At 42.0% G+C, this 21,729-nt stretch overlaps 1 protein-coding gene across 1 annotated transcript in view; it reads right to left on the bottom strand.

The window, feature by feature from the left end:
• Positions 1–681: 681 nt before the first annotated feature.
• The window catches only part of LOC129839511 (heterogeneous nuclear ribonucleoprotein L-like), a 59,747-nt gene continuing 38,699 nt past the window's right edge, over positions 682–21,729 (bottom strand). The window contains exons 5-13 of the mRNA XM_055907014.1: positions 19,037–19,133; positions 18,851–18,923; positions 11,116–11,187; positions 9,884–10,104; positions 9,283–9,404; positions 6,628–6,829; positions 6,151–6,208; positions 5,652–5,750; positions 682–1,990 (exon numbers count right to left, since the gene is read on the bottom strand). Of these exons, the coding sequence (XP_055762989.1) occupies positions 1,935–1,990; positions 5,652–5,750; positions 6,151–6,208; positions 6,628–6,829; positions 9,283–9,404; positions 9,884–10,104; positions 11,116–11,187; positions 18,851–18,923; positions 19,037–19,133 (1,000 nt within the window). The 3' untranslated portion in view covers positions 682–1,934. The remainder of the gene's footprint in view (positions 1,991–5,651; positions 5,751–6,150; positions 6,209–6,627; positions 6,830–9,282; positions 9,405–9,883; positions 10,105–11,115; positions 11,188–18,850; positions 18,924–19,036; positions 19,134–21,729) is intronic.

Genomic DNA, 21,729 nt, shown 5'->3' with positions numbered 1-21,729 from the left:
TTATGCAAATGTGATTTTTCAGTTTTTTATATTTTATACTTTTGCAAACATTTCTAAAAACATGTTTTTGCTTTGTCATTATGGGGTATTGTGTGTAGATTGATGAGGGGAGAAAACTATTTAGAATAAGGCTGTAAAGTAACAAAATGTGTAAAAAGTCAAGGGGTCTGAATACTTCCCCGAATGTATTGTATATTGATAGTTTGGCAATTGCTTTTCCAAACAAGACACTTTGCAAAGCTCTTCACTGTGGGGACCAGCCGAATGCCAAGATGCGACCAAAATCGATGACGACTATATCCTCAAATCATTTTGCTCATAATCATAATATGATTTGCCTGCTCAATTGCTTCCACATAACTTCAAATGGTCTAAAGTGTAAAAGTGGTTTCCAAAACCCTGTGACCTAGATGTCAGGACACCAAAATCTAGGTCAGGAACTGCCAGTCCAACTTTGATCTGGCTAAACTGCTGAATTTCCCTCTCTGTATCATGAAACATGACATTGTTCAAATTCAATTTAGTAGCGATTTAATGTTCTATAAATGTTTAATTAAATAATAAACAAATTATAACCCCTTAAAGGTAACCGTATTGCAAAGTGTTACCAGAACTGAATATATAATAGAATGCTAATTGGATAGGCGCCTATCGGAATAAGAATAAAATGACATCGTCGTGTATCGACTGGCAAATGTTTTAATGACTGCACATGCTCACAGTGAATTCTTCAGACGTGGTGGTGGTGGGCCAAGTACAAACATGGAGACACAGTATAACTAGGAACACTAAACACATCCAACCCGCATGGCCCTTCAGGGTTTGGAACGCTTGAAACACAGTTTGAAATGTCTTCTTCAAAAAAATGTAGTCTTGAGAGAAGACAGACGTCTCGTAGCGGCTGAGTATTTTCCAACCCTAGATCCAGGGACCGACATGGCGGGTTGCTGCTGACTATCAGATAGTAAGCTGACAGTCTCAAGTGTTCATTTTAGTTTTAATTCAAATGGCCCTCCAAAGAAGAGGACCATTGACAGAAAATTTTTAGAAACACCCCTTACAGAAAAACCACCTGATTTCACATGTGGAAAATCATATGATTTGAAATCACATGGAAATGTTTTTTCTTGGAATAATTCACATGTGAAATGTAGTTTTTTCCCATAAGGAACTGCTCTTATTAACATAGTGCCCGGACACCCACTCAACTGCTATACACACATATGTACAATATAATGTGAACGGGTTGTTCATTTACAAACACTGAGTAATCTCTTATATTGCAGAGTTAGGCACACACATTTCCACTAGTTTCCACCAGTGTTTCCCCTAGCTGAGAGCAGCCCTCCACCGCCTAAATTGTTTTGCCCTCCATTGGTTTCAATTTGTAATTTTTATCCCAGCTGCCCTTTGGGAATCTTCTGAAAGTTATAAAACTGGCCACTGGCCATTGACATCAGTTTAGGAATGAAAATGTACCGTAGGCCACTGTCTTTTGACCACTAAAATAGGTCACGCAACAAAAAGACAGAAGTCAAATTCGGGCCCTCATCAAGTCAGCACAGGAAATGTCAAATCAATTGTGGTGCAGAGTAAGCAGCCCTGCCAGGATGCATAGTTGGGCTTTCCTCTCCCTCTGTCAGTTACAACTGTCAGCCCAACCACTTGCAGCTCCTTCAAATCATTTTTGTAAACAAAGGAAAAAATACAACAAAATTAATCCATTAAAATAGTTCATATGGGGGGGGGGGGGTGATCTTGAGTGTTTTTAACTCCTCGCTTTTCCATTCTCAGGCCCGAGAAAGTGTGTTGACTCTCCACTCTCGCGTTGTTTCTTTCGCTCTCCTTCATCGGGTGCTCTTCCTTTCTCCCCGATCCGCTTCTCTCCTGGTTGATGGCGAACTAGTGCGGCGGCCATCTTGGTTTTCCAGGTCTCAGAGGTGTGAGGAAGTGGAGAAGCAAAGCTTGAGGGTGTAAGGGTTGGAACCATCTGCAGATGGAAAGACAGAATAGGAAGAAGGGATGAGGAGAAGATAAAAAATACATGACTTAAACACACGTTTAACTCTATACATTTACTTATTGTATTTGTGCATTTGCTCTATAGATTTCCTAGATCACAGGGGAGGTACCCTGCCGGTATAATTGTTTGCTACTTGTTATAAGCATGCACAGGCCTTTATAGTGTATTTTAATAATGCTTATAACATGTCATGTCTCTTTATGCATCAACATTTCAACTGAATGCCTGGTATTTACAAGTCAGGATCATGTGTCAAGTTTTAATGTCACATGCACAAGTTCAGTGAAATGCATACTATAAGCATACTATATACAGGAAATATTTAAAAAGTCAGTTCCAATACCATATTTACATGTGCAAGGATACTGGAGTGACGGAGGTAGATATGTATAGGGGTAAGGTGATAGGCAACAGGATATATGTGTAGAGTCAGTATACATGTATGTGCATATTATGTGTGAGTGAGCGAATATTGGAGTGAGTGTTTGTGTGTGTGTTGTGTTGCCTCAAGGGGTTACTCCTTATATTCGGACTATTTTCAGCTAACTGGGACCTTAGGACTGCCACCCACAAAGAGACTGTGGCGTGAGGCTGTCTGTATGAAAGCCTTTATTACTAGAGAATACAAAGCTTTCTCCTGCAATTTTCCTCCTCTACCACAAAAACAAATAATGAAAGCACACGATGGAGTTGTTTGAGGGGGGCTCCATTTTTGTTTTGCCTCACAGTAAAAAAGAAAAGAAAAAAAGACCCAAAGTCTATTGGCTTTTGTCTGCGTTGTCGGGCCAGTGTGAAGGTGAATACCTGCTGTGTAAGGGAGGAGCACAAGGGAAGAATAAAACAAACATGTCTTTAACTTGTATTGTAGTCGAATGTGAACGATGTGAACGATGATGAAGGCCAGTGATGAACAGGCGTCTAGTGGCTAGCCTGGCGTGTTGATTCTATTTGGCATTGTCCGGATGGATGGCGGAATATTCATTTAGGATTCCTGGTTTTCACCCAGGCGGCCCGGGTTTGACTCCCGGTATGGGGACGAGTCTTTGGGCTCCCGAGTGGCGCAGCGGTCTTAAGGCACTGCATTTCAGTGCTAGAGGCATCACTACAGACCCTGGTTTGAATCCAGGCTGTATCACACGCGGCCGTGATTGGGAGTCCCATAGGGCGGCGCACAATTGGCGTCGTCCGGGTTAGGGTTTGGCCGGGGTAGGCCGTCATTGTAAATAAGAATTTGTTCTTAACTGACTTGCCTAGCTAAATAAAGGTTAAATAATTAAAATAACATTAAAATTTAGTTGATTATATAAGAATCTGGGTGTGTTGTTCCTACCTTTTGTTTTCGCTAGTAAAGTGTTAAGAAGTGTTCATTCAGATTAGGGGTGCGTTCCTGCTTGAATTTGGTTAAGAGGGGAGTGAATTTGCTCATACTTTGAGAACTTGCTACCAAGCTCCTAAGTGTATCAGACACACAGTTTTTTCTCTTAAAAACGTATTATGGCTGCAGGGGCAGTATTGAGTAGCTTGGATGAAAAGGTGCCCAGAGGTGCCCAGAGTAAACTGCCTGCTCCTCAGTCCAAGTTGCTAATATATGCATATTATTATTAGTATTGGATAGAAAACACTCTGAAGTTTCTAAAACTGTTTGAATGATGTCTGTGAGTATAACAGAACTCATATTGCAGGCAAAACCCTGAGAAACAAATCCAACCAGGAAGTGGGAAATCTGAGGTTTGTAGGTTTTCAACTCATCGCCTATCGAATACACAGTGGGATATGGGTCAGTTTGCACTTCCTACGGCTTCCACTAGATGTCAACAGTCTGTAGAACCTTGTTTTATGCTTCTACTGTGAAGTGGGTCCGAAGGAGACGGGAATGATTAAGGTCTATCATGAGCTGACCATGCTCTGACCATGCACGTTCACATGAGAGGGAGCTCTGTTCCATCGCACTTCTGAAGACAATGGAATTCTCGGGTTGGAACATTATTGAAGATTTATGTTAAAAACATCCTGAAGATTGATTCAATACATCGTTTGACATGTTTTTACTGACTGTTACGGAACGTTTTGACATTTCATCTGCTTTTAGTGAACGCGCTTCGTGACTTTGGATTTGTTTACGCTAACAAAAGTAGCTCTTTGGACATAAATTATGGACATTACCGAACAAAACAAACGTTTCTTGTGGAAGTGGGCGTCCTGGAAGTGCATTCTGACGAAGATCAGCAAAGGTAAGTGAAGATTTATAATGCTATTTATAACTTTTGTTGACTCCACAATTTGGCGGGTAACTGTATGGCTTCCTTTTGTGGCTGAGCGCTGTTCTCAGATTATTGAATATTGTGCTTTTGCCGTAAAGGTTTTTTGAAATCTGACACAGCGGTTGCATTAAGAACAAGTTTATCTTTAATTCTATGTAAAACATGTATCTTTCATCAAAGTTTATGATGAGTATTTCTGTTATTTGATGTGGCTCTCTGCAATTTCTCCGGATATTTTGGAGGCATTTCTGAACTTGGCGCCAATGTAAACTGAGGTTTTTGGATATAAATATGAACTTTATCGAAGAGAACATATATGTATTGTGTAACATGAAGTCCTATGAGTGTCATCTGATGAAGATCATCAAAGGTTAGTGATTAACTTTATCTCCATTTCTGCTTTTTGTGACTCCTGTCTTTGGCTGGAAAAATGGCTGTGTTTTTCTGTGATTTTGCGGAGACCTAACATAATCGTTTGCGGTGCTTTCGCTGTAAAGCCTTTTTGAAATCGGACACTGTGGTGGGATTAACAAGAAGTGTATCTTTAAAATGGTGGGAAATACTTGTATGGTTGAGGAATATTAATTATGAGATTTCTGTTGTTTGAATTTGGCGCCCTGCACTTTCACTGGCTGTTGTCATATCGATCCCGTTAACGGGATTGCAGCCATAAGAAGTTTTAAGACATTATTCTGAACTGAAGACATGTGTAACCACGTTAAGTCTTAGCCTATTGGTGATAGTAATTTACTCTGTGTTACGCTGTAATGTATCACGTATTTCATGTACACTGTAATTGTTTTGAATCTCATGTCTTTCGTGACTAATACATTAATATTAGTTGAATTGAGTAAATGCATTCCTCGTTTTACAGAGTCATTATTTGATTGCCTCTTTGCTTTTCGTTTGATAGTTGTTAATTACACTAAACACATAGACCATGCTTGTAACACCTTCACATCCCTGAGCGGCATGCCTCAATAAATTCATGCTAGAACATTGGTCGCCAGGATTAGCTATTTGTATCTAGCCTCTTAATAATTGCATTTGTATTATGCTAATTCGAATTCCGTGTGGGCGTGGGCGTCGGCGTCAACCATATATATTTTTTTAGGTGGATAGTTGCAGTCAGAACCATGTTAAATGTCTCGAAGATGTCACTTACAACAGAGACAGCTGAGTTGGCATGGGTTTTCTAGCGGTTCTCTAGGGCTGCAGTCTCTGGCACACATATGGTGCTGGCAGAGGTTTGAATCCAGCCTACTGCCTTGTGACCCATTCTCTTTCTATCATTCTCTCATCATCTCTCGCTCTACTTTTCTGCCATTGAAGCAAGCATTCTCTCCGGAGTAAGACACAAGACTTACTTGGTATTCTGATCTGGTGGTGGTTGAGGACTGTCAGAACCTCCACAGCGTGTGTCTTGTTGTCAAATTCGAATAAGCCCGAGATCGTTTTGGAGCTGGCTAGAAGAACATCGGCCAAATTGAAAAGAGAGTGATTGGAAAAGATAACATGTGAAAGTGCTTGTTAATAATAAATAACAATATGTTATACGCATTTAATATGTATTTCATCATTCGTAAACATTGATACACATTACGATTCATAAGCATTTACAACGAGTGTGATAATTTTGAAAGCATTTATGAACATTTATAGAGAAGTATTCATAGTGGTCTATTCATATAAATCATAGTAGAATACTATTTATCTATTTATGTTATTCCTTATTAATTACATTTAGGTGCCTAGCTGTAGCTGACACATTTAGAAGAACAGCTGAATGTCTATGACTAGTACCTCTACTGAATTGACTCATGCTACATAACGTCCATTTAGTCCAGCACAATGAATGGAACTTACGTTTTGCATCGAAGACTTTGAACTTGATGAAACCGGGTACCTCATGCTCTGTACATAACTAAACAGAAAGCACACGACAGAAAGGATTCAGCTATTGCGTCAACATTGCTTCAGTCAGTGTTTTGTATTAATAATCCACTAGATGGCGATGTTATGATGTAAATCTCAACACGGGACAATAAATAGGCTACTACAGGCAAGTGTTATTCAAACCTGGTCTATTGCAAACATATTGCAAACATTTGAATTCCTGTTTATTCAAATGTCAAGAACAATCACCCCACTTGCTTGTGTCCTCTCTACCCTATAGGCAGGTGTCTCCTGTTACCCATTCTCAGGGTCATCCAAACGTTTCATTCCACTATAGAAAGGGTTCAACCTCCCCTTAACCCCACCTCCCGCCTCTCTAGACATCAGTCACCATTCCAGCCTAAACACCCACCCCTTCCTTCCTCCCTCCCTCCCCTCCACACCCACCCTCTGCAGCTCGTCCTCGGTGATGCAGGGCGGGACATTGTAGAAGTGCAGCACAGTGGCGGGCGGCTGGATGATGTTCTTGGACGCCTGGCCCACGCTGCTGAAGCGGTTGTTCCGGGTCATGGCGAAGTCCTTGTAGCTGCTGCTGCCGTCCTCCAGCTCAAACACCTGGCTGGGGATGACCGCGTGCTGCTTGGACACACTGGAGGGAGGGAAAGATCGAGGAAGGGAGGGATGAATGGATAGAGCAATAGATAGATAGACAGATAGACAGATAGACAGATAGATAGATAGATAGATAGATAGATAGATAGATAGATAGAGTGTGTAACAGGAATGATAAACAAGGGAAGGGAGGGATGGGAAAGAGAAAAGAATATGAGTAAAGGAGAGGAACCAGAACGCAGCTGATAGATTTCCAGCCATAGAGAATCTATATGTAATTCTATGTTTCCAGCTCTCCTGTAGTGGATGAACAAAAAGGAAGCATTTTAAATGGGGTTTATACATTAATGAGGCCAAGGTACAGATAGGGATAGGAAGACGTGTCTTGACCCTTTAATAACAAATTGGCTCTCAGGGGCCGAGGGGAACAAGAGGTTAGGTACGTATCGGCTTAGTGCTGCAAGAGACTAACTCCCAACGGTTTGAAGGGGATTTATGAAATGCCCTTTCGATTTTTCAATGCTATGCAGTCTCTCATTTAGAGGCCTAGTGATATAACTATTGCTATTGCAGCGCCGTTTTTTAACATGCTATAATTATTCTGGCATTGATGTATTGTAACATTCTATACTATTTGGGGCATTGTTAATAACATGCTATAATTATTCTGGCATTGTTTGTATTGTAACATTCTATACTATTTTGGGGCATTGTTAATAACATGCTATAATTATTCTGGCATTGTTTGTATTGTAACATTCTATACTATTTGGGGCATTGTTATAACATGCTATAATTATTCTGGCATTGTTTGTATTGTAACATTCTATACTATTTGGGGCATTGTTAATAACATGCTATAATTATTCTGGCATTGTTTGTATTGTAACATTCTATACTATTTTGGGGCATTGTTAATAACATGCTATAATTATTCTGGCATTGATGTATTGTAACATTCTATACTATTTGGGGCATTGTTAATAACATGCTATAATTATTCTGGCATTGTTTGTATTGTAACATTCTATACTATTTGGGGCATTGTTAATAACATGCTATAATTATTCTGGCATTGTTTGTATTGTAACATTCTATACTATTTGGGGCATTGTTATAACATGCTATAATTATTCTGGCATTGTTTGTATTGTAACATTCTATACTATTTTGGGGCATTGTTAATAACATGCTATAATTATTCTGGCATTGTTTGTATTGTAACATTCTATACTATTTGGGGCATTGTTAATAACATGCTATAATTATTCTGGCATTGTTTGTATTGTAACATTCTATACTATTTGGGGCATTGTTAATAACATGCTATAATTATTCTGGCATTGTTTGTATTGTAACATTCTATACTATTTGGGGCATTGTTAATAACATGCTATAATTATTCTGGCATTGTTTGTATTGTAACATTCTATACTATTTTGGGGCATTGTTATAACATGCTATAATTATTCTGGCATTGTTTGTATTGTAACATTCTATACTATTTTGGGGCATTGTTTATAACATGCTATGGAAAACAATGTATTTTATGCCACGAAATCCATCTCTTTCACAACATATAGCATGTTACAAACAACGCCCCACATGTTGCAGCAATGTCTTCAGATTGGGTATGCAGTCAGTTGGTGGTGGACCGTCCACCAACATAATGAAATGCTATTTGAATTCCTTGCGGCGAGGGTTGAGGCCCAGCGGAGCTGAACGAAGCCTCATCTAAACTGGATCTAGCAGCTAAGGCAATTCATTATTCTGATAGATGGAGGCTGCCAATTTGATAGGACAACGCAACGCAACCCACACGGAGGCTTTGAACAGCCAACGCTGTCGAGACAAATAAGTGCCCTTTGGTCCTAACGCTTTTGAAGATTCCAAAACACAAACTTGCTAAAGCAACAGATTGATGATAATGATGATGGTAATAGCTATTTCTAAAGTAAATGTTGACATTTTTTATCGAAACGTAAGAATGGTATATGTAGGTCATAAATTACAACATTTACTGAAGGAAAGTTTTATTTTATGTCAGGCCAAAATAAAGAGTTACAAGTTATGTAAGCAAAACTATACATTTTTGTTTCTGTTGCGTTAGCGAAAGCATGCTGTTAAGTATCATGGTAGAGGCCCTGTTAAAATCCTTCTAAAAATCCTCCTTTCCTTCCTTCCTAGAAGTAATTATTGATCTAAAACTAGATGAAACCAAGGGGACCAATAGGTTCTAAGTGTTCAAACAATGTCTCTTTCAAAAAATGACCTTGCATCCTGTCTTCTTGCCTCTTTCTCAAAACGCATTTGAGGAGGAGCTCCAAGGTTCTTCCCTTACACCTGCTCTTCCAACGTATTGTGACAAAGGAGGCAAGGAGAGACGACGCGAGGTATCGAGGAAAGATGAATGTCACGCTCATCAAGCTACGGGTTCAGGGGGTGGGGGGGGGGGGGGGGGGTCAAAGGTGAAACATGTAACCTCCTCACCAGACGTTGAGCCTCTTGCTGAACACCTTGATGCTGTTGAGGTGTGTGATGGATCGGTCCACAGCGTACTCGTCTCCCATCTCTACCAGTGCGGTGCCCGGGACGCTCTTCATAAACTTCACCTGGGGGGCGTAAATAAGACCGAATGGCATCACTGTGAATCAATACAGACCTTCTGATATTCTACTAGGCGACACTGATCTTGGGTCAGTTTTGCATTTCCTCTACCAATGGCTTCTCTTCGACTACTCCAGTACCAGCACACTTGATTAAATTGGTCAACTAATCACTGAGCACACTTTTGTTTTTAATCCACGTTAGTACAGAGACCAACTGGAATAAGTCTCAATCTAAAACATATTATGGTCCAGGGTTCAATTGAACCAAACTGGTAGGCACTCCCCTCACAGTGGTAGGTCGCTGGCAGTGATTCTGTAACCAAAGCTACTGCATAAAGATTGCCATGGCAACTTTGATTGTATCCACCCCCTAGTCACACTAGCTGTCACTCGACTGCCCTCAACCCTCTCATTTAAAAAGGGGCAATCCAGGCAATCCAATCTAGCTTTAATCGCGTGTGAAAACAGTCGCTGACACTGACCTTCTCAATATTCCCGTACAGGCAGAAGAGGTTGAAGATGCGGGTGCAGTTCATCTTGGCGGGGTGCAGGCCGCTCACCATGGCGACCGACGAGCTGGAGGCGTGGCCCATATAGGAGGAGGTCTGGGGCAGGGGGTAGGCGACCACCTCCTGGGCGTCATGGTGGGAGCTCCTCTTGTACCTGTTATTGCTGGGCACGGGCAGCAGGGGGCAGTGTGACCCTGGAGAGTGGGAAAGAGAGAGAGAGAGAGTGAGAGAAAGTGAGAAATAGAGAGGGGAGATGAGGGTAGGGGGATAGAGAGAGAGAGAGTACGAGAGAGACAGATGGGGCAGAGAGAGAGAGAGAGAGAGAGAGAGAGAGAGAGAGAAAGAAAGAAAGAAAGAAAGAAAGAAAGAACAAGAAAAAGCTGCCACAGACATTGGATGACCTTATTGGGGATGGTTGAGATGACAGTGCAAACATCTCCCCTCAGTCTTCAGCCCCCAGTCCTCAGCCCCCCACGAAGAAGGAGAAAAAATCCCAGCAGTACCAAAAAAGGTCCTAGACCATTTTCTACACCACTGCACCCCGTTTCCCCTGCAGATCTTGCTAATTACCAAGTGCCTTCAAGAGTAGCCGCTCACATCACCACACTCTTTCCAAACTCCCGGCACACACATATACACACACACACACGCACACCTATGACTATATGACACACACACACACACATACATACGCAGACACCACCCCTCCTCCCCCTGTTTTTCCATCCACCCAACCTCCACCACCTCCTCCAGATGTATGTGTCTGTAGGGGATGGAGCTTAATTACAGGATACCCAAAGCCCAGCTGCACAATGACAGTCACACACAGAGAGAGAGAGAGAGAGAGAGAGAGAGAGAGAGAGAGAGAGAGAGAGAGAGAGAGAGAGAGAGAGAGAGATGGTGAGTCTGAGAGAGGGATACAGAGAGAGAGAGAGAGAGGCTGGGAGAAAGGTGGAAGAGAGACTGAAAGAGAGGAGACTGAAAGAGGGATCTAGAGAGAGAGATGCTGAGAGAGGGAGCGAGAGATGGAGAAGGAGAGAGATGAGTCACAATGAGAGGGATAAAGAGAGAGGGAGTAAGCGTGTGTGCGCGCGCGTGTGTGTTTGTGTGTGTGTGAGGGAGAGACATGAGACAAAAAGAGAGAAAGAGCGAGGGAGGGAGGGAGGGAGGGATAAAGAGAGGCAGCGAATTTGAGCGACACTGACCATAGCCGTTGTCGCTGTAGGAGGACGGATGCTCTCCCAGAATGGCCTGGCGTTGCCTCCCCTTCCCCCGCTCTGCAACACAGAGAGAATACACAGTGTAAGGCAAATGTGAAGTGACAATGCCACCAGGTGCCAACTGCACATCCATCCCCTCAAAATGCACAGACACGCACAGATACACACACATTGAGACTAACAGACACAGGCACACACATGCACACATGGGATTAACACACACAAGACTAACACACAAGCACATATACGCACACACACACACAAATTGGCACATTTGCACACCAGCCTAGAAATGACTGAAAACCATAAAACCATACTAAGCAAGCAGATTCGATTTAGTAACAGCAAATCTAGACACTACTTGACACTTGTGGTAATTGGCATAACAGCAAAACAAGACACGTTTGGTTCACATTTGGCCTTTCATTTCAAATGACACATTCCTCTTGGCTGACTGAGCCTGGGTGAATTGCAGAGGAACGATAAAAAAAGTGTGTTGGGGTTGGGGGGGGGGTGTTCGGGAAGAGGGGTGTGTTAAAATGACAGTTAAAATGTCACAGTTACAGTTCAATGGCCTCGGGTGGAAACGTTGACCCAGATAGGAGGGAAAACGCATTGACATGGAAAAAAGGTATATGAAGCAGCCTTCTGCCCTAATCCTCTTAGTGTGAACCAGGAAAGGGACAAACAGAACGAAGATAAGAGTCTTTTCAGCCCATCTTTTCCCTAATGCAGCTTACTGGCAGAGTCGCAGACAAACCCACTCTAGGTGCTGTCAGAACAAAGACTGAAGCATATGTAATATCATTGTTTTCATGTAAGGTGTCCCAATGAAGTTACAGACTACTATATGGAGCATTGCTGGAAACAGCCTCCGTCTTTGTTAGCCTGGTCCCAGATCTGTTTGTGCTGTATACCTCTATGGGGCTTTGTCTGTACAGCACAAGCAGATATAGGACCAGGCTATCTCACTGCATCCCTCACTCATCAAACAATCTAATATGAAAGGATTCCTTAACATTTTCGAGGTGTTGGTGGGAGTTGGTGGCGTGAGTATTTCAATGACCTATGCACAACCGTCAACTCAGTGAACCCCGTTACACTGAGGATTTGAGAGAAGTGTGTGTGCCAGACTGCGTGTGTGTGTGTGTGTGTGTGTGTGTGCGCTGTTCACGTGTACGTGTCTTTCAGCACACGCACCAATGACTCAACCTGCGTCACATCATTTGAACATCATTTCAAAGTCTCATTTCAACAATGCGAGAGAGAACTGGTGCTGCTCACGCAGACACAAACGGAAGGTGCAGCGCTGGGTTAAAAGAGAACGCATGCCGTCCACAGGGGACCGAGCTCATGCAGAGCTAAGCTAATTGGTACAAAACGAGCAGTTAGGCGGACAGAAACCGGTGGGATTGGTGAGTTGCCGTACTTGTACAGAAACCTCAAAGAGAGGGGAGAGGAGAAGGATTAACTGAGAGGAGATAGGGGAGAGGAGAAGGATTAACTGAGAGGAGAGGAGGAGTGGCCTTGATGCCTGCACTGAGCCGACAGGTTCGCCATTCGCCTGACAGACTGGCAGAGAGAGAGAAAGAGAGAGGGGGGAGGAAGAGCGAGAGAGACGGCGGGAGAGAGTGAGGAGGGGAGAGAGAGCGAGAGATACAGAGAGGCCTCTGACAATGACGTCATCCCAGTAGTTGGGATAAATCTATGGAAATTGTATCTGCCCACATAAACCTGGCAGTACATAGGGGATCAATAAATAAATAAAACGATAGAGCGGCAAAAATTATACCGTGAAACTTTTTGTTTTGTTTTTACAGATAAGAGGTAAGAGATGTGTGGAACACACCTGATGTGTTTCTCTCGTGTCTTATCTAAATGTTTAATAAGGCACGTCCCCTGCAGGTGTGAATACACTTCTAGACTTTACTTGAAGTGTTTTGAGGCAATGTTCTTGAGTACCTTCGAGGCAATGTACTCAAAAGAACGAACAAGAGGTTTGAAAGACAACATCCATAAACTACTATGTGATTCTGATGAGAAGAATTACATCTATTTACACGCTGTCCTTCTCCATGTATGTATAATAAGCTACTGTATAGATACCGAACAAATCCTTTTTGAGTGCGATCATAGCATTTCAATTTCCCCAAAATGCAAGCTGATTAGGATTTAAATGTACCGTCTGTGGCTCAAGAGGATTGTGTGCGGCTGTTTTATTTTAATTTCTCTCTGTTTGCACAAAAGTGCTTCCAATCCATTATTATTCAGCCGTTTTTCATGTCAGCATTTTATTTTCAGCCTCTTGCTATTTTTCTAGTTGCTTGTCTGTCTCCTTCCTCCGGTCAATAGAAACAATTGGAAGCTGACCACACATCTTCAACTCCACGGCAAAAAGTCCTTGACGCCGTCAAAGTCAAACAAACCTTCAAAATCCAATACTCGGCAAGGCGATCGATTGGAGAGCAGCCCTGGCTTGTGGGTGATAAGACACTGTTTACCCTCCATTTGTGGCGAGAGAATTGGAATCGGGGTTGGCGTGTCAATCACACCGTCCAACAGACGTTTAATCAAGCCCAAGTCACACAAGGCAGGCTTTCTGCTTGGTTAAAAACCATGCTCCCATTTATATGAATATGATTATGCGCTGTAGTCTATCTACAGCACCTCATATTGTTAAAGCATCCCCAGTACACGAGAGCTTCAAATTCAGAGACCAAGGGTTCTCTTTTATTGAGCATTCCAAAGCTATAATACTTGGTGTGGGGACAATGCTATTGTACAGTGCATTCGGAAAGTATTCAGACCCCTTGACTTTTTACACATTTTGTTACGTTACAGCCTTATTCTAAAATTGATTCAATAGTTTTTTTCCCCTTGTCCCCTTTTTTTCCCCTTGTCAATCTACACACAATACCCCATAATGACAAAGCAAAAACAGAAATATCACATTTACATAAGTATTCAGACCCTTTACTCAGTACTTTGTTGAAGCACCTTTGGTAGTGATTACAGCCTCAAGTCTTCTTGGGTATGATGCTACAAGCTTGGCACAACTGTATTTGGGGAGTTTCTCCCAATCTTCTCTGCAGATCCTCTCAAGCTCTGTCAGGTTGGATGGGGAGCGTCGATGCACAGCTATTTTCAGGTCTCTCCAGAGATGTTTGATCGGGTTCAAGAACGGGCTTTAGCTGGGCCACTCAAGGACATTCACTCCTGCGTTGTCGTGGCTGTGTGCTTAGGGTCCTGTTGGAAGGTGAACCTTCGCCCAGTCTGAGGTCCTGAGTGCTCTGGAGCAGGTTTTCATCAAGGATCTCTCTGTACTTTGCTCCGTTCATCTTTCTCTCGATCCTGACTAGTCTCCCAGTCCCTGCCGCTGAAAAACATCCACACAGCATGATGCTGCCACCACCATGCTTCACCGCAACCGTCTGACCACTCTACCATAAAGGCCTGATTGGTGGAGTGCTGCAGAGATGGTTGTCCTTCTGGAAGGTCCTCCCATCTCCACAGAGGAACTCTTGAGCTCTGTCAGAGTGACCATCGGGCTCTTGGTCACCTCCCTAACCAAGGCCCTTCTCCCCCAATTGCTCAGTTTGGCCGGGCGGACAGCTCTAGGAAGAGTCTTGGTGGTTCAAAACTGATTCCATTTAAGAATGATGGAGGCCACTGTGTTCTTGGGGAACTTTAATGCTGCAGACATTTTTTGGTACCCTTCCCCAGATCGGTGCCTCGACACAATCCTGCCTCGGAGCTCTACGGACAATTCCCTCCACCTCATGGCTTTTCTTTTTGCTCTGACATGCACTGTCAACTGTGGGACCTTATAAAAAACAGGTGGCTGCCTTTCCAAACCATGTCCAGTTAATTGAATGTACCACAGTTGGACTCGAATCAAGTTGTAGAAACATCTCACCGTTGATGAACGGAAACAGGATGCACTTGAGCTCAATTTCGAGTCTCATAGCAAAAGGTCTGTATACATATGTAAATAAGGTATTTCTGTATTATTATTTTTTTTAAATGTGCAATTTTTTATTTTTTTTTTGCTTTGTCATTATGGGGTATGTGTAGGTGTGTAGATTGCTGAGAATGAACAACAATTTAATCCATTTAAGTATAAGGCTGTAACGTAACAAAATGTGGAAAAAGGTAAGGGGTCAGAATACTTCCCGAATGCACTGTGTATCTGTATATCAAATGAATATGCATCAATTCATTGGTATGGGCTCAGCAAAGGGACAGGGGAATAGGCTCTGTTATGAACAGGTTCTATGATGTTTTCACCGATTGAGTAGTAAAATAGATAGATGACAAAATGAAAGATTAAAGGAGGTGGGGGATTAGCAATAGCCCTTTCATCTGTGTTGCTTTATTCTCTGGACCTACTCAACACGGACAAATCCAAGGGTTTGAGCTTGCTTATTGTTTTTCAATAATTCGTGTCAGCATTTGCACCATGCAATGTAGGCAACCATGGCCACGGCAAAGGGATGAATGTTTTTATTTTTCAAAGACGGGCTGTATTAGATAAAAACATCCAATGTTTCGATAAAGATTTGTTCAAGGACAGACTGATAGAAGTGGAAGCATATTCATGGGATGCACCTCCATCAGTCGCGTCATTGCCATTGTTATTAACGAACATTCTACAGATGCTGCAGCATATTGATGTCATAAACCATTGCCCTTTATGGTTGTGAGGTCTGGGGTCCGCTCACCAACCAAGATTTCACAAAATGGGACAAACACCAAATTGAGACTCTGCATGCAGAATTCTGCAAAAATATCCTCCGTGTACAACGTAGAACACCAAATAATGCATGCAGAGCAGAATTAGGCCGATACCCACTAATTATCAAAATCCAGAAAAGAGCCGTTAAATTCTACAACCACCTAAAAGGAAGCGATTCCCAAACCTTCCATAACAAAGCCATCACCTACAGAGAGATGAACCTGGAGAAGAGTCCCCTAAGCAAGCTGGTCCTAGGGCTCTGTTCACAAACACAAACACACCCCACAGAGCCCCAGGACAACAGCACAATTAGACCCAACCAAATCATGAGAAAACAAAAAGATAATTTCTTGACACATTGGAAAGAATTAACAAAAAAACAGAGCAAACTAGAATGCTATTTGGCCCTAAACAGAGAGTACACAGTGGCAGAATACCTGACCACTGTGACTGACCCAAACTTAAGGAAAGCTTTGACTATGTACAGACTCAGTGAGCATAGCCTTGCTATTGAGAAAGGCCGCCGTAGGCAGACATGGCTCTCAAGAGAAGACAGGCTATGTGCACACTGCCCACAAAATGAGGTGGAAACTGAGCTGCACTTCCTAACCTCCTGCCCAATGTATGACCATATTAGAGAGACATATTTCCCTCAGATTACACAGATCCACAAAGAATTTGAAAACAAATCCAATTTTGATAAACTCCCATATCTACTGGGAGAAATTCCACAGTGTGCCATCACAGCAGCAAGATTTGTGAGCGGTTGCCACAAGAAAAGGGCAACCAGTGAAGAACAAACACCATTGTAAATACAACCCATATTTATGCTTATTTATTTTAACTTGTGTGCTTTAACCATTTGTACATTGTTACAACACTGTATATATATAATATAACATTTGTAATGTCTTTATTGTTTTGAAACTTCTGTATGTGTAATGTTTAATGTTAATTTGTATTGTTTATTTCACTTTTGTATAATATATCTACCTCACTTGCTTTGGCAATGTTAACACATGTTTCCCATGCCAATAAAGCCCCTTGAATTGAATTGTCTGATTGTTAATGCTGAGTCTGAATGGGGGCTAATGACTGTTTCGTCAAATGTACACTATAGTGACGTGGAAATACAATGACATTGCTAAAGTAGGCAAATCATTTGTAGAAAACAACTTCGCCATCATTGCCGTCAAGTGTATTTTAGAGAGATGGCAATTTTGCCCTCAGCTACAAAAGTTTGTCAGAAATAGCTAGCAATGCTAACGTTAGCTAGCTAAAATGTCAGTGCTCTCCCCTCAATCTTAGCTAGCTAGCTAAAGTTATACTGTATCTAAAGTAAATCTTGCGACATCACAATGACAAAAGCTTGTCCTAAAAATGATTTGCCTCCTTTTGAAATGTCATTGGGTTTCAAAGCCACAGTAATGCACTTTAGACAAAATCTTCATCAGCATTCATTGAGACTGCATTGAGTAGAATGCTCAGCTGTGCATCAGTCCTAAAACGGACAGTTCAAAACAATATTGTGACGACACGACGAATGAACATATCTGTTATTTATCTGTTTTCACAGATACTTTAATAATTTATTTTAATAATTTCTCGGCTATGAAAAGCCAACTGGCATTTACTCCTGAGGTGTTAAACTATTGACCATGTTGGTCGTCTATGAACGTCTTGAAGAACAATCTGGCCTAAATGACCATGTACTGTTATAATTTCCACCTGGCACAGGCAGAGGACTGGCCACCCCTCAGAGCCTGTTCCTCTCTAGGTTCATTCCTCGGTTCCTTCCTTTCTAGGGAGGTTTTCCTAGCCACTGTGCTTCAACATCTGCATTGCTTGCTGTTTGGAGTTTTAGGCTGGGTATCTGTATAGCACTTTGTGACAACTGCTGATGTGAAAAGAGCTTTATAAAATAAATGTGATTGATTGGTTGCAATAAAATATTTATTTGAGTACGTATACACAATCGGGACTTGATTCAATCAGATGGCTCTCTTCCTAACTATGTACGTAAACACATCTGGATAAGATAAGGTTGGTGTTAGTGGATAAAATACCATTTGTGATTAGAAAATGAAGGTACTACTAAACCCGGGTTTCCCAAACTCGGTCCTGGGGCCCTGCCTGGGGGCACATTTTGTTTTTTTTGCCCAAGCACTAACTACACAGATGATTCAAATAATCAAAGCTTGATGATGAGTTTGGGAAACCCTGTTTTAGACAGTGACGACTGGGCCGTAACCGCTCTGATCTGCAGCACTGAGAAGTAGGGGACGCTAAAGCAACAGCTAGCTACAGCACTAGGAAGTGGTACACAGAGAGGGTGACCATCATCAGCTAAATCTGACATTTCTATTGACAATTCAGACGTAAAACATAAGGATCTGTATGTAACCAAGGTTCTCTGATGGAACAAGTGTGAATGACTGAAAGAGAAAACATTTTAACAGAGAGGTTATGTTGACTCATTTTAGTTAGGCAATGAAGAAGACTAGGCAGGGACAAAGACTGAGGCCTAATGTTGAAGAGAAATCAAGAGACGAACTGGCAAATTGAGATTCATGGCCACTCTTTAAGGAACGAATGTAAAACCACAATGGCGGAACTCATTTCTTGTCACAGCCCATTTCAACTGATTATGCGTCTGTAGGAGTGTGAAGGTTGCGATGATTTTGAAATGGTTTGACAACCACGGCTACAAATTTGAGGGTTGCTCTGCTCACCATATTTTAATTTCAGCTCTTTGTAAAACAGAAGTGACACACACAACGCACACACACACAAATGTCGTATTCATTAGAGCATGCAACAGGAGAATGGTTTAAAACGTGTTGCAACAGAGAACTAAAATCTCAGTTTCTTATTGGACACGTCCAGGTAGTCTCTCCTTGTTCCAGTCCGTTTTCTTCAATTTGCTACCTAATGAACACGACCCTAGTACATGAAGAGATTCAGCAGGAAGGAAGAATATCGTACCTCGCCTGACGAGAAAGGGCTTGGTGTAGTCCCAGCTATCATTGTCGTTACGGAGGACGTTGAGTCGCGTGGGCTGCATGGGGAGAGAGAGCAGAGCACCGGTGCATGTGTGTTAGGGGTCCACAGGAATCCTGGTGGAGTGTGTGTGAGCACTGTGTGTGTATGTGGGTTTGTGATTGTGTTTACCCGAGCGTATTCTATCTTCAGGGTACAGCAGCCGGCGTATATGTCTGCTCCGTTGAGTGCTGATTTTGCCTTCTGGGCATTTTTGACAGTTTCGAACGTGGCGACACCATTAAGGAAGAGCAACTAGGAGGATCTCAGTGGAATAATTCAAAACATTGTGTGGCAAACAGAATAGATCAGTGTAGAATCACAAATGACCAGAAGGCAATAACATAGGAGATGGAGCAAGAACCACAAGCCAAACCTGCAGATGATCAAGGCTGTTCGCATACTCTTAGGTCACTCAGCCCAATGTAGTTATGCTTCAGAGAAGCTGTAATCAGCTCAGCAATTGCAGATTTGTTTATAGAATAGGGCCCTGTTCAAATCCTCCTAAAAAGCATTTTCCTCCCTCGCTTCCTTGTAGGTAATCACTCATCTGACATGGCATAATTGGTGCAATACAATGGAAAGCTTGCTTACGTCAATCCATTCATGAAAGATTAGCTGAAGAAGGTAGGAAGGAAGGATTCATTTTTAAGAGTGTTTGAACAAGGCCCTATTCTATATCCATATTGGCAGTGACTGAGCTGACTGCAGCTACTCTAAAGCACAGTTGCACTGGGTTGAGTGACTCTAGTCTATAACCATCATGCAATCTGATCAAGCTGCTCTGGTTCCAGAAAAATGCAGACGGCTAGATCTTTATGCAAATTTGGTAGTAAAAGTAAAATGCACTATAAAAACCCAAGAGCATAAAAAGGTCCAAAATGGCTGTGTTAATATAATATAATTGACATCTAATTGAGGTGGGCCAAATTGTCTTTCTGTTTCTCGCTTGTTGAGCCAATGTCTTCAAATATTATATGATAAAATACAGTATGTGATGGTACTCCCATTGGAACACACACACACACACACACACACACACACACACACACACACACACACACACACACACACACACACACACACACACACACACACACACACACACACACACCCATTGCCGCGGCAACCACATCCCAGTGGCAATAAAACAGGGGATTTAAGCATCCATCTCCCATAAAACCCCAAACCTGAAACAACAGTGACACAATCCCTTGTCTCCTGAGTTTCCATTGGCCAATCTCTGCTCCTAGTGGTACCATTAGCAAGAAACTCTAGACTGATATCTGTACCTGATCCACATAATGAGACAACTTGGGGACAAAGTGAAATGTCTTATAATGCTAGACAGTAAATATAAACAGAGGCCCATTGCATTACAATGTAACTACAAATTAGGGAACAATATGGGAATTAGTTATCAAATTACTATTTCTGTTATTTTATTTCACCTTAATTTAACCAGGTAGGCCAGTTGAGAACAAGTTCTCATTTACAACTGCGAACTGGCCAAGATAAAGCATAGCAGTGCGACAAAAACAACAACACAGAGTTGCACATAAACAAACGTACAGTTAATAACACAACAGAAAAGAAAATCAGAAAGATCTATGTACAGTGTGTGCAAATGTAGAGGAGTAGGGAGGAAGGCAATAAATAGGCCATAGAGGTGAAAATAATTACAATTTAGCATTAATACTGGAGTGATATATGTGCAGATGATGACATGCAAGTAGAGATACTGGGGTGCAAAAGAGCAAGAGGTTAAGTAATAATATGGGGATGAGGACCTAGGATCAAGAGAGACACTCAAGTGTTTTAGTACTATATCTCTTGACACAATGATGAAAATAATCATGGCCTCTAAACCTTCAAGCTGCATACTGGACCCTATTCCAACTAAACTACTGAAAGAGCTGCTTCCTGTGCTCGGCCCTCCTATGTTGAACATAATAAACGGCTCTCTATCCACCGGATGTGTACCAAACTCACTAAAAGTGGCAGTAATAAAGCCTCTCTTGAAAAAGCCAAACCTTGACCCAGAAAAGATAAAAAACTATCGGCCTATATCGAATCTTCTATTCCTCTCAAAGAAAATTGAAAAAGCTGTTGCGTAGCAACTCACTGCCTTCCTGAAGACAAACAATGTATACGAAATGCTTCAGTCTGGTTTTAGACCCCATCATAGCCCTGAGACTGCACTTGTGAAGGTGGTAAATTACCTTTTATTGGCGTCAGACCGAGGCTCTGCATCTGTCCTCGTGCTCCTAGACCTTAGTGCTGCCTTTGATACCATCGATCACCACATTCTTTTGGAGAGATTGGAAACCCAAATTGGTCTACACGGACAAGTTCTGGCCTGGTTTAGATCTTATCTGTCGGAAAGATATCAGTTTGTCGCTGTGAATGGTTTGTCCTCTGACAAATCAGCTGTACATTGCGGTGTTCATCAAGGTTCCGTTTTGGGACCACTATTGTTTTCACTATATATTTTACTTATTGGGGATGTCATTCGAAAACATAATGTTAACTTTCACTGCTATGCGGATGACACACAGCTGTACATTTCAATGAAACATAGTGAAGCCCCAAAATTGCCCTCGCTAGAAGCCTGTGTTTCAGACATAAGGAAGTGGATGGCTGCAAACTTTCTACTTTTAAACTCGGACAAAACAGAGAGGCTTGTTCTAGGTCCCAAGAAACAAAGAGATCTTCTGTTGAATCTGACAATTAATCTTGATGGTTGTAAAGACGTCTCAAATAAAACTGTGAAGGACCTCGGCGTTACTCTGGACCCTGATCTCTCTTTTGACGAACATATCAAG

This window comes from Salvelinus fontinalis, chromosome 3 (assembly GCF_029448725.1).
Source record: "Salvelinus fontinalis isolate EN_2023a chromosome 3, ASM2944872v1, whole genome shotgun sequence".
NCBI lineage: Eukaryota > Metazoa > Chordata > Actinopteri > Salmoniformes > Salmonidae > Salvelinus > Salvelinus fontinalis.
Note: the sequence above shows the minus strand (reverse complement) of the source record. Positions and strands in the feature narration are given on the sequence as shown.